The sequence below is a fragment of the Condylura cristata genome, unplaced genomic scaffold, assembly GCF_000260355.1.
Source record: "Condylura cristata isolate star-nosed mole 26May11 unplaced genomic scaffold, ConCri1.0 scaffold00042, whole genome shotgun sequence".
NCBI classification, from domain to species: domain Eukaryota; kingdom Metazoa; phylum Chordata; class Mammalia; order Eulipotyphla; family Talpidae; genus Condylura; species Condylura cristata.
The window spans coordinates 687232-700458 of record NW_004567143.1 but is presented as its reverse complement, the minus strand read 5'-3'; the positions used below and the strand labels follow the sequence as shown (position 1 = coordinate 700458).

Genomic DNA, 13227 nt, shown 5'->3' with positions numbered 1-13227 from the left:
CCTGAATACTTTAATTCCTTGGCCCAGGGCTCAAATATGATAGAAAGGCCAGATCTGGAGGTCAATGGACATTGGCATTAATTATCTTTAAATGGACTCAGAAGAAGCCATATGCTTATTCCCAGATGACTGTATTTATTTCTCAATTTTCTTTGCTTTTTATTGCTTTTACTATGAAGTAATTAAGATTCATATATATGTGTGTGTGTAAAGAATTTAAAAAATACTATTTTATACTTAAATTATATATAACATAATCAACATTTTCAGCCTTTCTTTACCATTTATCTTATATATGTAATTTTTTAATGGACCACATAACTATTAATTCTTTTCACATAATTGCAATCCTACTTCCAATCTTTTATTTCATTCATTTCTTACATGGAGATTCTCAGTTACCTCTATTACCTTTCTATCTATCTGTGACTGAGCCCTGTGATTGAATATGCATGGAAACTCTGACCTCCAGTTCACAAACGAATTCTATCAGATGTCCAAAGCTGAACTGGTGCCAAGCAGAATTCATTCCAGGGACATAAAGATGGTTCAAACTCCAAAAATCTATGAATGTAAGTCACCACATCAACAAAAAGCAAAGTAAAAACATCTAACAAAATAAGGACATCTATTGATGAGGTGATGCAGGTCACCAAAATTGTTGGAATAAAAGAAATATACCTCAACATAATTACATCACAAAAGCCACATATGACAACCTACTGCCACTATCAGCCATAATGCCCACAAACTGAAAGGCTTCCCTTTAGATCTGGAAAAAGATGTCCACTCTCACCACTGCATTTTAGCAGTGGACTAGAAGTCCTAACCAGAGCTATTAGCCAAGAGAAAGACATCCATTGACCCAAAGGAAAAGAAGTAAAACTATCACTATTTTCATATGATATGGTAATATACATTCAGAAAGCCTGAAAAAATTCCAGAGAGAAATAATTAAAACAATAAACCAGATTAGTAAAGTAGCATCTTGTAACACACACTAACCTTCTTATATGCAAATTATCTCTCTGAAAAAGAAGATGTCAAGAAAAACATCCTGGGGATAAACTTCACAAAGTATGTGAAAGACCTATACCAAGAAAATTACATAACATTGATAAAAGAAATAGAAGAAGACACAAAGAAATGGAAAGGTATTCCCTGCTCATGGATCAACAGAATTAAAATGATCAAAATAGCCATTTACAAAAGCAATGTACAGATTCAAGGCAACTCCAATAAAAATTTCAATGGATTATTTTTTAATCTCTGATCCATCATTTACTTGCCTGGAGGTCTTGGGCAAATTACTTAGCCTTTTTAAATCTTTCTGAAATTATATATATATTATACATATATATACATATATAACTTTTTATATATCTATTTACATTATTGCTCATTTTATAACAATGTTTACTTTTTCCCCTACCCGTCATCACCATCGTCCCCCATATACCTCCCTCTATCTGACTCCTTTCTGTCCCCTTCCCCTGTAGGAAGTTTGTTTTGTATTGTTTTGTATGGTAATAAAAATGCACTTTTTTTGAACCTCTGTCTTATTTGGTTCTTTCAAATTCCTCCTATAAGTGAAACCATTCGACATTTTTCTTTTTCCTTCCAACTTATTTCTGAGCATAATGCCTTCTAGCTCCATCCATGTTGCTGCAAATGGCATGAGTTTATCTTTTTTGATTGCTGAATAGTGTCCCATTGCGTGTGTGTGTGTGTGTGTGTGTGTGTATCACATCTTCTTGAGCCAATCATCTAATTTTGGGCATTTGGGTTGTTTCCAGGATTTACCTATTGTAAGTAGTGCTGCAATAAACACAGGGGTGCATGTATCTTTTTTAATTAATGTTTTTCATCTATTCTTCAAAGAAATAGAACAATCTGAAATTCCTATAGAATTACAAGAAAAAAAAATAGAAATAAATAAAACCCAGACAGCCATAGCTCTAATTGAAAAAAGAAGAAGCCCCCAGGCTTCAAACTATACTACAAAGCCATAATAACTAAAACCATATAGTACTGCAACAAAAAGCAGACACATATACTAATGCATCACATTGAAAACCCTGACTTGAAGCCGCATGTATATGGTCAACTAATCTACGACACAGGAGCACAGACTATACATTTGAACAAGGACAGTCTTTCAATAAATGGAGCTGGAAAAACTGGACTGCTACATGCAAAAGAAAGAAACTAAGCTACTACCTCACACCATACATAAAAGCCAACTCAAAATGGGTAAAAGATTTGAATATAAGCCTTGACACCATAAATTAGTAGAAGAAAACACAGGGAAAACACTCCATGACATCTCTCTCAGAAACTCCTTTGAGGATGCATTCCCCCGTGCATAGAAAGTCAAGGGAAAGATCAACAGCTGTGAGTTCATTAAAACTCACATGCTTCTGTACAACAAAAGAGACAATAACCAAAATGAAGAGACACCCTATAGATTAAGAGAAAATGTTTGCACTCCACACAACTGGTAAGGAACTGTTATCAAAGATCTACAAAAGCTTACACGGCACAACAAACACAAAAATGGGTATAGGAACTAAAAAGACACTTCTCCAGAGAAAATGCAAATGACCAAGAAGCATATGAAAACAAAAAAAGCTCAATAACTTACAAACATGGAAATGCAAATTAAAGCCACAAAGAGATACCTCTTCACACCAGTGAGAATGGCCCATACTTAATGAGCTGGCAACAATGAATGCTAGCAGGAACATGGAGTACAAGAAACCCTCTTACATTTCTGGTGGGAATGCAAACTGGCCCAATCACTATGTACAGTTGTGTGTACATATTATTAAATTAATAAAAATTATCAAGTTATTAAAAATGGATCTACCTTATGACCCAGTAATTCCATTCCTAGGAATCTATACAAAGGACACAAACACATTCATTTGAAAGGCAAACTGCCCACCGATGTTTATTGCAGCACTATTTACAATGGCTAAGATATGATAACAAACTACATGCCCAAACATAGAATAGATCAAGAAGATGTGGCATATATACACAGTGGAATACTATTCAGCAATCAAAAAGATAAACTCATGCCACTTGCGGCAACATGGATAGAACTAGAAAGGTTTATGCTGACTGAAATAAATGAGAGGGGAGAAGAAAACTATTAGCTGGTATCACTTGTAGGAGGAACAAAGAGAAATCAAACAAAGGGTCAAAAAAAGATAAAACTTGTAGGCAACTATAGATCTGAGGTATGAGGCAGGTGAGTGGATGGGGTGGGAATGGGATCAAAATAGATGAGGGAAGAGTACAGGGACTGTGGTGATGGGTCACAGGTGATGTGCTGGTGGGAGATTTGCAGGGACTACACCTGAGCAACAAATCATGTACTGTACAAAAATTAACAATGATGTAAGAAAATTAAAAGACAATAAAATGAAATGAATAAAAATAAAGAAATATTAATGCAAAAAATAAATAATAAAAGAATGGGCGTGATAAAAAATAAAATATTACAGCATTTCCACCCCTAGGCATCTACCCAAAGTATGCAAAAACAATGATACAAAGGAATATACTCCTATGTTCATCGAGTTCATATTAAGTACAAGAACAAGAATTTTTCATGGAAAGTGAGACTCACAAAGCTTAATTATCATCTGATGACATTATATATATAGCTCCTTGTTTGCTATGATAAATCTATCTTGATCCAATTACAACACTGAGTTACCTACCCTCTATACCAAAGGAGTCAGTAACAACTTCATGAGACACTTGACAATATTTTTATTGTATAGGATCTGTATGCTCCCACACAGAGGATGTAGATTGGTTCATCCCCTATGAAAAACAATATGGAGATTACTCAATATATTAAAAATACTCCAGCAATTCCAGCATCTAGCAAAGAATGCAAAACCACTCACGTGAAGGTTTGTAAAAAATTAATGTCTTATACAACTTCGTGACTGTGCTTGCTCTGAAGTGAAGCTGATAAGAAAATCTCAAGGAAAATGACCTTCTCATGAATGGTTGTAGGAAAGTGAAATAACTCATGAAGTCTTCTTGAAGACAAAGGTAACAGCATTGTTTGACTTTTGCAAAATACCAGGCTAAATTCTTAGGAACTATGAGCCAAAGATGTGGAGACAGACCCACATCTAGAAGCAGATGGGATTTGGGAGGGTTCTGGGAACAGCCGTCGCGTGGTAACGAAAGCTCTGCAGCTTGTGTTACAGGTTACCCACAGTGGGCACAGTCATCGCCAGACTTTATGTTTTACATTTGTTATTTCACTGTCTGAGTTAACAAACCTTTTGGTCTTCATCCCCATTATCAAAATGTTCTATTTCCTTTACATATAGTTTTCTAGTAATACTGATGACAGACTAAATCTCTCAGACAGTGCAGAACTGAGGCAGAGAAGACAACTTTATGACATGAGTGCCTACATGAAACCCCCATTCCCTAAAAAAAAAAACCCATACAGCAAATAGAGCCTGAAGATCACAGGTCTGAACACCCAGTGTGGAGTTCTGCACCCCGCAGCCTGATGGGATTGAAGAGCACACGCTGCTTCGCTGCTTCCCCAGCTTCAGTCAAGGCTATTAACTCCCTCCCATCCCATTATGGTGCCAGGACAAATACTCCTATCATAGACTAATATTGGAGTCTAATGATAATTAAGATTGGGGCACTCTAAAAATGCTTCCATAAATAATAACTCTCTGATACACTTACCTTTCACACCGTTTCAGGAAAATCAGGAAAAGACTTTACCTGCTACAATAATTTTCTGAAGTATCAACAGTGTCTCTGACTGACGATATTTATGTAGGAAGGTGGTGTCGAAAAGACATTTATAATGTTGGTTAAATCAGAACCTTTCCAAGAGGCAAATCCTGGCTATCCATATTTTAATCCTCCAGGCCCCGTCTCCTTCAACAGAGCTGTGCCTGCTTACAGACACCACTCATACTTGCTGGGAACCCACTGATGGCGAGGAGGATGCTGAATAACAGAAACCCCTTCACAGCACACAAGAGACAAAAGCCTAGCCTTAGACCAGGGGCAGGAGGCATCTAGATCCCTGTCCTGTCTGCCTGGGGCACAGCTACTAGATAAGTCACTACAATGTCATTCCTCTCACAAGCTGTCAGGGTCTCCTACTGCAGGACCTGGACACAGAACCACCACTTGGTGCCCAAGACATTTCTGCTCACAACGGCACTCACGCCAGATATGTTTAATCTACACGCAGCTAGGACAAACCCCATCGTGGTGAGCCAGACACCACTAGATACTCTAGTTCATTCCAGGAAAATAAAGCCCTATTTCGGGATCATTTATTTCATGGCTAATGGTATTGCAACAGAACGTGAAGCTCTTAATTAACCCCCCAGCAATAAGTTTAGAATCACCAGAGAACACCAATTGGCACAGGGAACGTGAGACATAGTGTGTCTCATTCCTCTCGAAGGTGGGGAGAAACCACATCCCTGGAGCTTCTCTCTGGAGAAGAGCAAAGATTTTATTGGAATGTCCCTGCAAAATGGTTCTAGGGGACACAGGACACATGCTAAAGTCACTCTCCACATATACAGGTTTTCAGCTGTCTCACCTGTGAGAGCCCCTGAAGGTGATGTCAGAAATTACAGTATTCAGGGCCTTAAAATTCGGAATTTCATCAGCTTACGCTCTTCTTTATTCCCACGAAGGTGTGTGAGAGACTGGGGCTTTGTGGATACTACAAGAGCCGAACACCTGTCAGGCAGAACTGGAAGGAACCGACCCAAGCTGGCACTAGGCAACTTCCTTGCAGACGCCATGACAGCAATGGGGCTGGGCTGGAGGGAGACTGGTGGGACTTACAGAGACTCAGGGCACTAAAACACTTGCAGATGAGACTCCTGGGCCGGGAACACTGACTCCATCAGGATGTGAGGCATACAGAGGAGGGAGGAATATAAAACAGTCAGCGTTTCCTTTATATGAATGGCGTGGAGTGTCAAGGGTTTCACATGGAACGGGTATTTTCATCTTATCATTACCCTCACAAATAGCCTTGGTAACTAAAGCTTAAATTAATGCAACAGTTTCCCTACTCACCAGTGCATGGACACCTGCAACCCTCTGAGAGTTTTCACATGGTTGAAATTATATTCACAATATTTTATTATGCTTTTCCCACTATCATTCACTCATAGGGTACAATGGAGTTTCCAAAAGTGACACGATATTTTTATTTTTTTTTAAGATGTATTTATGTATGCATACAGAACTGGGGTACAGGCAGAGGGGCAGGGGCAGTGAGAGGATTCACCAGAGTGGGGACTCTTCATCAGGGTGACTGATGAAGTATACTTCTGAAGGGACCAGTGAGCGGGTCAGGAGAGATCTGCTGCGCCATGTGGGTCACCTCCGGGGTGGGGATCCGAGTGGGGATCGAACTCATGCTGAAGTGGCTTTAGCATCTTAGTGCTATGCTTTAACCTGCTGTACCACCAGGGAGGGCCAATATTTTTATTTTTTTAATAACATTGAATATAGAAATGCAAAGATCTAGTCTTCTGAGATAAACATGGATGAATTCTACATACATAGAATGTAAAACAATGTTACATTTTTCCTTATTTTATTTTAAAAGAGACAGCTATTTTTAATAAGTGTGTTGATTTTTGTTAAAATGAATCGAATTAAAATTCTCTTGCAATTTCTGTCAGCAAACACAGGAGCCCAGTTTCCTTGAGGCCAACAGATATTTAAAGGTGTAAAAGTATCTTGAAACCAAATTATTTAAGGCGCCATTATCAGTCAAAAGTGAAAGATTTCAGATGGTTTGCAACAGATATGTCTATGCTCCTACCTCCGCCAAGACTAGCGCAGCATTCCTGAAATAATTATTATAGCCAAAATTGGAGAAAACTCAAATATCCTCGAGAAAGATTATGAATAAATCCTGATGTTTATATAGTGCAATGCAACAAAATGAGCGCTAAGGAAACAGCCACCCAAGACTGAGTGACTGCACAAATGCAATAGCGAAAGCGAGCAGGTAAAAGCAGCATACTCTGTGTGGACATAGAGCCGAGACAGTCAAATGCCGACATGTGCTGTTAGAAACCAGGGAGCAACTCCCTGCAGGAGGGATAGTTTCGTCAACCAATAGGCCAAAGTGATGGCTGCTGGATGCCAGAAATGCCTACTTCTCATCCCAGAAAGTGGTTACCCGAGTTTACACACTGTGTAAACTTTTACAGAGCTGAACTGATACACTTTTTGCCCCTGAAAAAGGAAGTTTCTTAGACAGCCCCCCACCCCCCAGTGGGCCAACTACCTGCCCATCTTTTAGTTCAGTTCAGCTCCCACTTCTGTGTTCACATCCCAGCTCCCCCTCCAGCTACCATGTCTCACCTGGGCTAATACAGTAACTTGTAACGTAACATAATCTCTCTGGTTCCAACCTGGTCTCTTCAAATCCCCACTTTCTATCGTGCCAGCAGCTTTCAATTTAAGGTCTGGATCCTTGATATTTCCATACTTTTAACCTTCAGTGACTTCAGATTTCACACAGGATATATTTCAAGATCCAGAGTCTGGAATATGAGTCTCTCCATGCTTGTTTTCTCTCCAACCTTGCCTCTTCCAGTCCTTTTATTTACACTCCCAACATTCTGAGCGATTTTTAGTTCCCCTCACACAACACACTCTGTTCACTCTCTGAGTCTTTATCACTTTCTTGAAAATGGATGGGACAATGCCTCCTGCCAAACAGCCTGCCCTCAAGCTAACTCTCACCTGTTTAAGATTGCCTCCTGCTCCAGGAAGTCTTCCTTAACTGCTCCCACTTGGAGTGCTTAGACTTTATCTGGGCTACATTAACACCTGTGCATATCTCTGAGCTTCACAGCACCCGGCACTGTTACAGTTTGTTGGCTTAGCTGTGTTATTCTTCCCTGCTAACAAGTAGGAAATATGTCTTTCTTATCTTTTCATTTCCAGAATCTAACACAGCACAGGGGGGTGGGGAGGGAGGAAGAGAGAGAGAGGAGAGAGGAGAGGGAGAGAGAGAGAGAGAAGTTTTTATAAACATAAGAATTTTTGCAATTTTGAATTTTACATCTCCAAGTACTTTTGAAATATTCACTATTTCTTTAGAAACTGAAATGACAAAGGGAAACCCTAAGTCAATTCCTTCATGAATTATTTAAAATATTGGTGTTATACACCAGATGGAAGACTATATTTTGCAATATCCTTTCTAGTTCAAGGGGAAATTTTCTGTTGTCTTACTTATGAGTCATAGTCCTTATTCTAAGATGATGTGATAAAGACATACATAGTAGATGATATGAATCATCATTATTTATTGAGCTCTTATTATGAATCATAGATTTACTAAGCCTGTTGCACATAGTACTTCCTCTTTACAACAAACTTGTGGACTCCAGATGCCTCTCTGTGGGTCTCACCCGCGCACTTAAAATTCAGTTGTATTGCAGGCACACACAAAAGGGTCAAAATGGGTTTATTTACAAAAGGGGAAAGGAAAAGGAAACAACAACTGGAATATCTTACTGGCTGGGCTGACTTGGAGCTTTGGTGACAAACTAACTGAAAGCCCCGAGTCACGCGGTCCAGAGAACCATTTCCTGAGCGAGAGAGCATGAGACACAATGGTGCCCTATTTATCCCCCAATGTCCCAGAGTCCTGCTTAGCTCCACCCTTGGGTCCTCGCAGTTCTCTCCCTGGTACTGCTGGGAGTTGTAGTTTCCCATCACTGGAGTAGGGGGTAGAGTCCAGAAAGCCAGAGTAGGGAGTAGAGTCTACAAGACTCTGCAGAGTTCCTTTGGGACATCCTTCCCCTTAACAGTTTTACATATAGTAAACCTAAATCCCTAAGACTGCAAGTGAATTACAGAAGTTAGCATATCTAGCAACTGTTAGAACTTTGTAAACTCCTAGCCTTTTCTGAGCTCACAGTACAGGTGTTTTTAACCTTTTCTTGGTCATGTAGTAATGCCTGCATTATGATACCCTTATTAAAGGGAGGCTTTGTAAGAGAAGACTCCATCTATTTTCCCCCTTCAAAAAGACTTTTCACAAAAACACCCTGCTTCAAAAATTGAGTATGCCCCTTTTGTCCAGTGTAAGTATGTGACAGATTTAATTTACTATATACTTTATACTTTGCGGAAAAAGTTAAGAAACACAAAAGAAATTCTGCGTATATATCATTCTCCACTACTTCTTAACTCTCCCTTTATCAGTAAGTGCTAGAGTTTCTTGCAAGAGTAAAGAGAAGATTTAACTTTCCTCTGGTCTTTTAACTGAAAAATCAAATAATTCCTGATAACTGATAGCTGTAGCATCACTGATTAACTTAGTCTTATTCACCAGAATGTTCTCTCCAAGTTTTGCTCTCTTCCTACAGGAGACAACTGACCAAATCAATGATAGAAAATATATAGTTATTTCCAGTGAGGCCTCTCCATTATCTCCATTCTCTTCCCTTGTTCTACATTCCACCTACACCCCACAAAGAAAAAAGATACGGCTGTATGGTTATTAACATGATACCATTTGGAGTTTTCTTATTCTCATTAGTTACTTCAGCTTTGTTTTTCATACTCTTTTCCTTGAAGTCATAGCTCATATTCTTTCTATTTTAAGTTGATTATGCTTTAAAAATATCACTACCTTAAGAATATGTAGGAATATATTTGAACACTTATAGTGGAGAATGAGATGATAGCTATTGAATGAAGTATTAAATCACTACATTATTAATCTAGTTCAACTCTTATGTCTAAAATATTCTGCCAACATTTGGTTCTATCCTATAAAAATTTTGTCAACAAGTTGCAATAATGGAGCTAGAAAGGCACAAATTTATTTTCTCTTACTCAGAATATTTCACATGACCACTGTAAACTGAGTGTACACTCTGCAGCTAGTTTGGAGAGATTTTAATTTCTTTTTGCAGCTCTGACCTCAGTGCAGAGGAAGGAAAGCGGCATATACTTGCTCAGTAGGGGAGTCACAGGGAGCTGATAATCCCGCCTTAGAGCATAACTATGTCTCCTCTGTGGATGCTGCAGAAGGTGACTTTTCAGGCCCCCTTGTCCTGAGTCATTGTATTATTCTATGAAGCTCTCATGGTGTTCTCTCTTAGTCAAGCAGCCTCTTCAGAGCAGCTTTAACTTCTTTGTTCCTGAGACTATAGATCAAGGGGTTGAGCATGGGATTGAAAAGGCTGTGGAACAGCAAAAGATACTTCTTCTGCTCTTTGGGGCTCCCATGCCGGGGCCCAATATACATGATAATGGCCGTGCCATAAAAGAGTCCAACCACACAGAGGTGGGAGGAGCAGGTGGAGAAGGCCTTCTGGCGCCCCTCCCCCGACTGGATCTTTAGGATGGCACAGAGGATGTAGACATAAGATATCACAATGGAGGAGAAGGGTCCCACCAGCACAGACACTGCCCCTGCCAGAACCATGATCTCGTTAATGTGCGTGTCTGCACAGGCCAGCTTGAGGACAGCTATGATTTCACAGAAGAAGTGACTAACTTCCCGGGGTCCACAGAAGGGCAATGGGAGGAGTAACATTAGATGGGCCAGAGCTAGCAGGACACCAATGGTCCAGGAGGTGATGGCCAGGACAACACATACTTTCCAGCTCATGATGACAGAGTAGCGGAGCGGGTGGCAGATGGCCACGTATCGGTCATAGGACATCACCACCAGGAGAAGACATTCAGTGTGAGCAAATGTCAAAAAGAGGAAGGTCTGGGTCACGCAGCCAGCAAAGGAGATGGGTCTGGCCGGGTCCAGGAGGTTCACCAGCATCTGGGGCACCGTGTTGCAGGCGTAGGCAATGTCGACCATGGCCAGGTGCGAGAGGAAGAAGTACATGGGGGTGTGCAGTCTGGAGTCCAGAGAGATGAGCCCCAGGATGACCCCGTTCCCCAGCAGGGTGAAGGCATAGAGCAGGGAGAAGAGTCCAAAGAGAAGCATCTGAATCCCTGGGTCAACTGGAAACCCCAACAGGATGAATTCGGTAACCATTGTGTGATTTCCCCCCATTTCCCTGCAAAAGAGATGATGGAGGATGCCATGTTGACTATCTGAAGGAAGTATCTAACATGTGTGCCATTATTTATTTACGAAAACATCTGCAATGGCGTTTTTGTCCTGTTCATCACTAAGTAAACCCTGAAACCGAGGGCATTTTTTCACTGATTGGCTAAATGCTAGTCCTCCATTATAGCATTCAGTTGAGTTTTCCATTCAGTTCCAAGCCTTACACTTAGTTGGAATTAAACAAATAGCTACTATTCAACATATATGAAGGCTTAAGTTGTTGTCATAATAGTGAGCACTTCCCTGGGGTTGTGGTTATCGGATCCTGTGGAAGGCTCCCTGGGTGTATTCCCACACTGTGCACATCAGTCATGAACTTGGTCTGTGCCCTTGGGGGGGGAGGGGCAAGTCGGGAATTCTTTAATGGTTTTCTCACTATTTTGTACCTCCGGTATAAGATTTGTTGGCCACTGATATATAATCCTGAACTAATTTGAAAGAGTGGCAAGTGTTTTGCCTTAACTTTGGCTAGATTTAAAACAGAGACTTTGGGGTCCTCCCCGGTAGCACAGTGAGTTAAAGTGCAGCACTGAGAAGCTGGCACAACTGCTTCAGCCCCCAGCCGGGGAGCGGGGGAGAGGGGTGACCCACATGGTGCAGCAGACCTCCCCTATCTCACCCAGTGTACTTTATCAGTCGGCCTGTTCTGCTCCCCTCTCTGTCTCTGGTGAATCCTCTCAACTGCCCCTGCACTTCTGGCCTGTACCCCAGTTCTGTATGCGTAAATAAGTAAATATTTAAAGCAGAGACTTAGGTTGCTGCAGATGGTCTATTGTGAATGTGCCTGCTTGTGAGGTTACCACTGTCACACCTCTTCTGTTTCAATGTATTTTACAGTCTGCACACACACACACACACACACACACACACTCAAATGTGTCTGAATTTATCTGTATTAAACTTTCTCCAAAATATTTGAAGTATCAATTCTCATGTTTAATTCAAAAATACATGTGTGTTTGTATATTTATTTATACACACACACGCATATATACACGAATAGATGTCTGCGTATGAATCATTTTCATATGCAATATGGCTGTTATTTTCTATATCATTCCATTTGTTTTTAATAGTAAACATTCTGGTTGAATGATTTTTTTTTTAAGATTTATCTATCTATATATACAGAACTTGGGTACAGTGAGAGGATCCACTAGAGACAGAGTGGGAAGCAGAACAGGCAGATCTACTGAAACACACTGCTGAGGGGAAACGAGAGGTCTGCTGCGCCCTGCGGGTCATGGCCTATGATCTATTAGTGTCATCTCTTCCTCCTCCCATCTGCAAATAGCTAAAACACAAAGTCCAAAACCCACTGATGTTCCTCAGCGAGGGTCTGAGGAAAGCTCCTCCCTACTGCCTGAAATGACACACTGTGAAGAGGATTCACAGAGATGACACCCCTGCACAACAAAACCAACCATTAAAGGCATGCCCACCCGGGGTCTCAACTAAGTCCAGACACAGCTGGAATTGCCTTGTCTGGAAACTGCAACAGCAGCCACAAAGTGGCTTAAAGCAAATCAGCAACTTCAAAAGGGACAGATTGAGGTTTGTGGTGTTGCTAAAACACCCAGTTCCCAGCAGATAAGTTTTCCATGGTATATTTTAACAATACTTGTTTTCTTCAATACATAGATGACATCAAACAGATACCGGCCTCCTCCCCAGTCAAAATCCTTGCAACTCAAAGTATTTCCCTTGCAGTAGAAAAGATTCTTGCCAGGCTCAATACAAACAGCTTTCCCAGAGCACCTGCGTGGAGGCTGTACCTGGCTCCAGCCCACAAGTCCACCGTGAATTCTTTCATGAGCTCCTTAATTATGTGTGGCTCAACTTATAGAAATAAACATTCTTAAGCAACTCACCAAAGGAAGTTCACACTCAAAAATAAAACCTTCAGGACCCTTATTCTGCAACAAACTCATTTTGTGGTCAATGAAGCCCATTATTTCATGAAAACACTATTAATTTCATGGACAGCAAAACTTTGTAAGCAAATCTCTCAACGAGCCATTTTATCTGGTAATTTAAACAAGAAATGCTGTGCTACATGCATCAGAATACATGTCCCAGCTGAG

The 13227-nt window shown here is 40.5% G+C and overlaps 1 protein-coding gene across 1 annotated transcript; it reads right to left on the bottom strand.

The window, feature by feature from the left end:
• Positions 1-10168: 10168 nt before the first annotated feature.
• On the bottom strand, positions 10169-11086 carry LOC101626053 (olfactory receptor 2A25-like). The gene has a single exon (XM_012733887.1). It carries the CDS (start codon positions 11084-11086, stop codon positions 10169-10171), a length of 918 nt encoding a protein of 305 aa, XP_012589341.1.
• Between the last annotated feature and the right edge of the window lie 2141 nt (positions 11087-13227).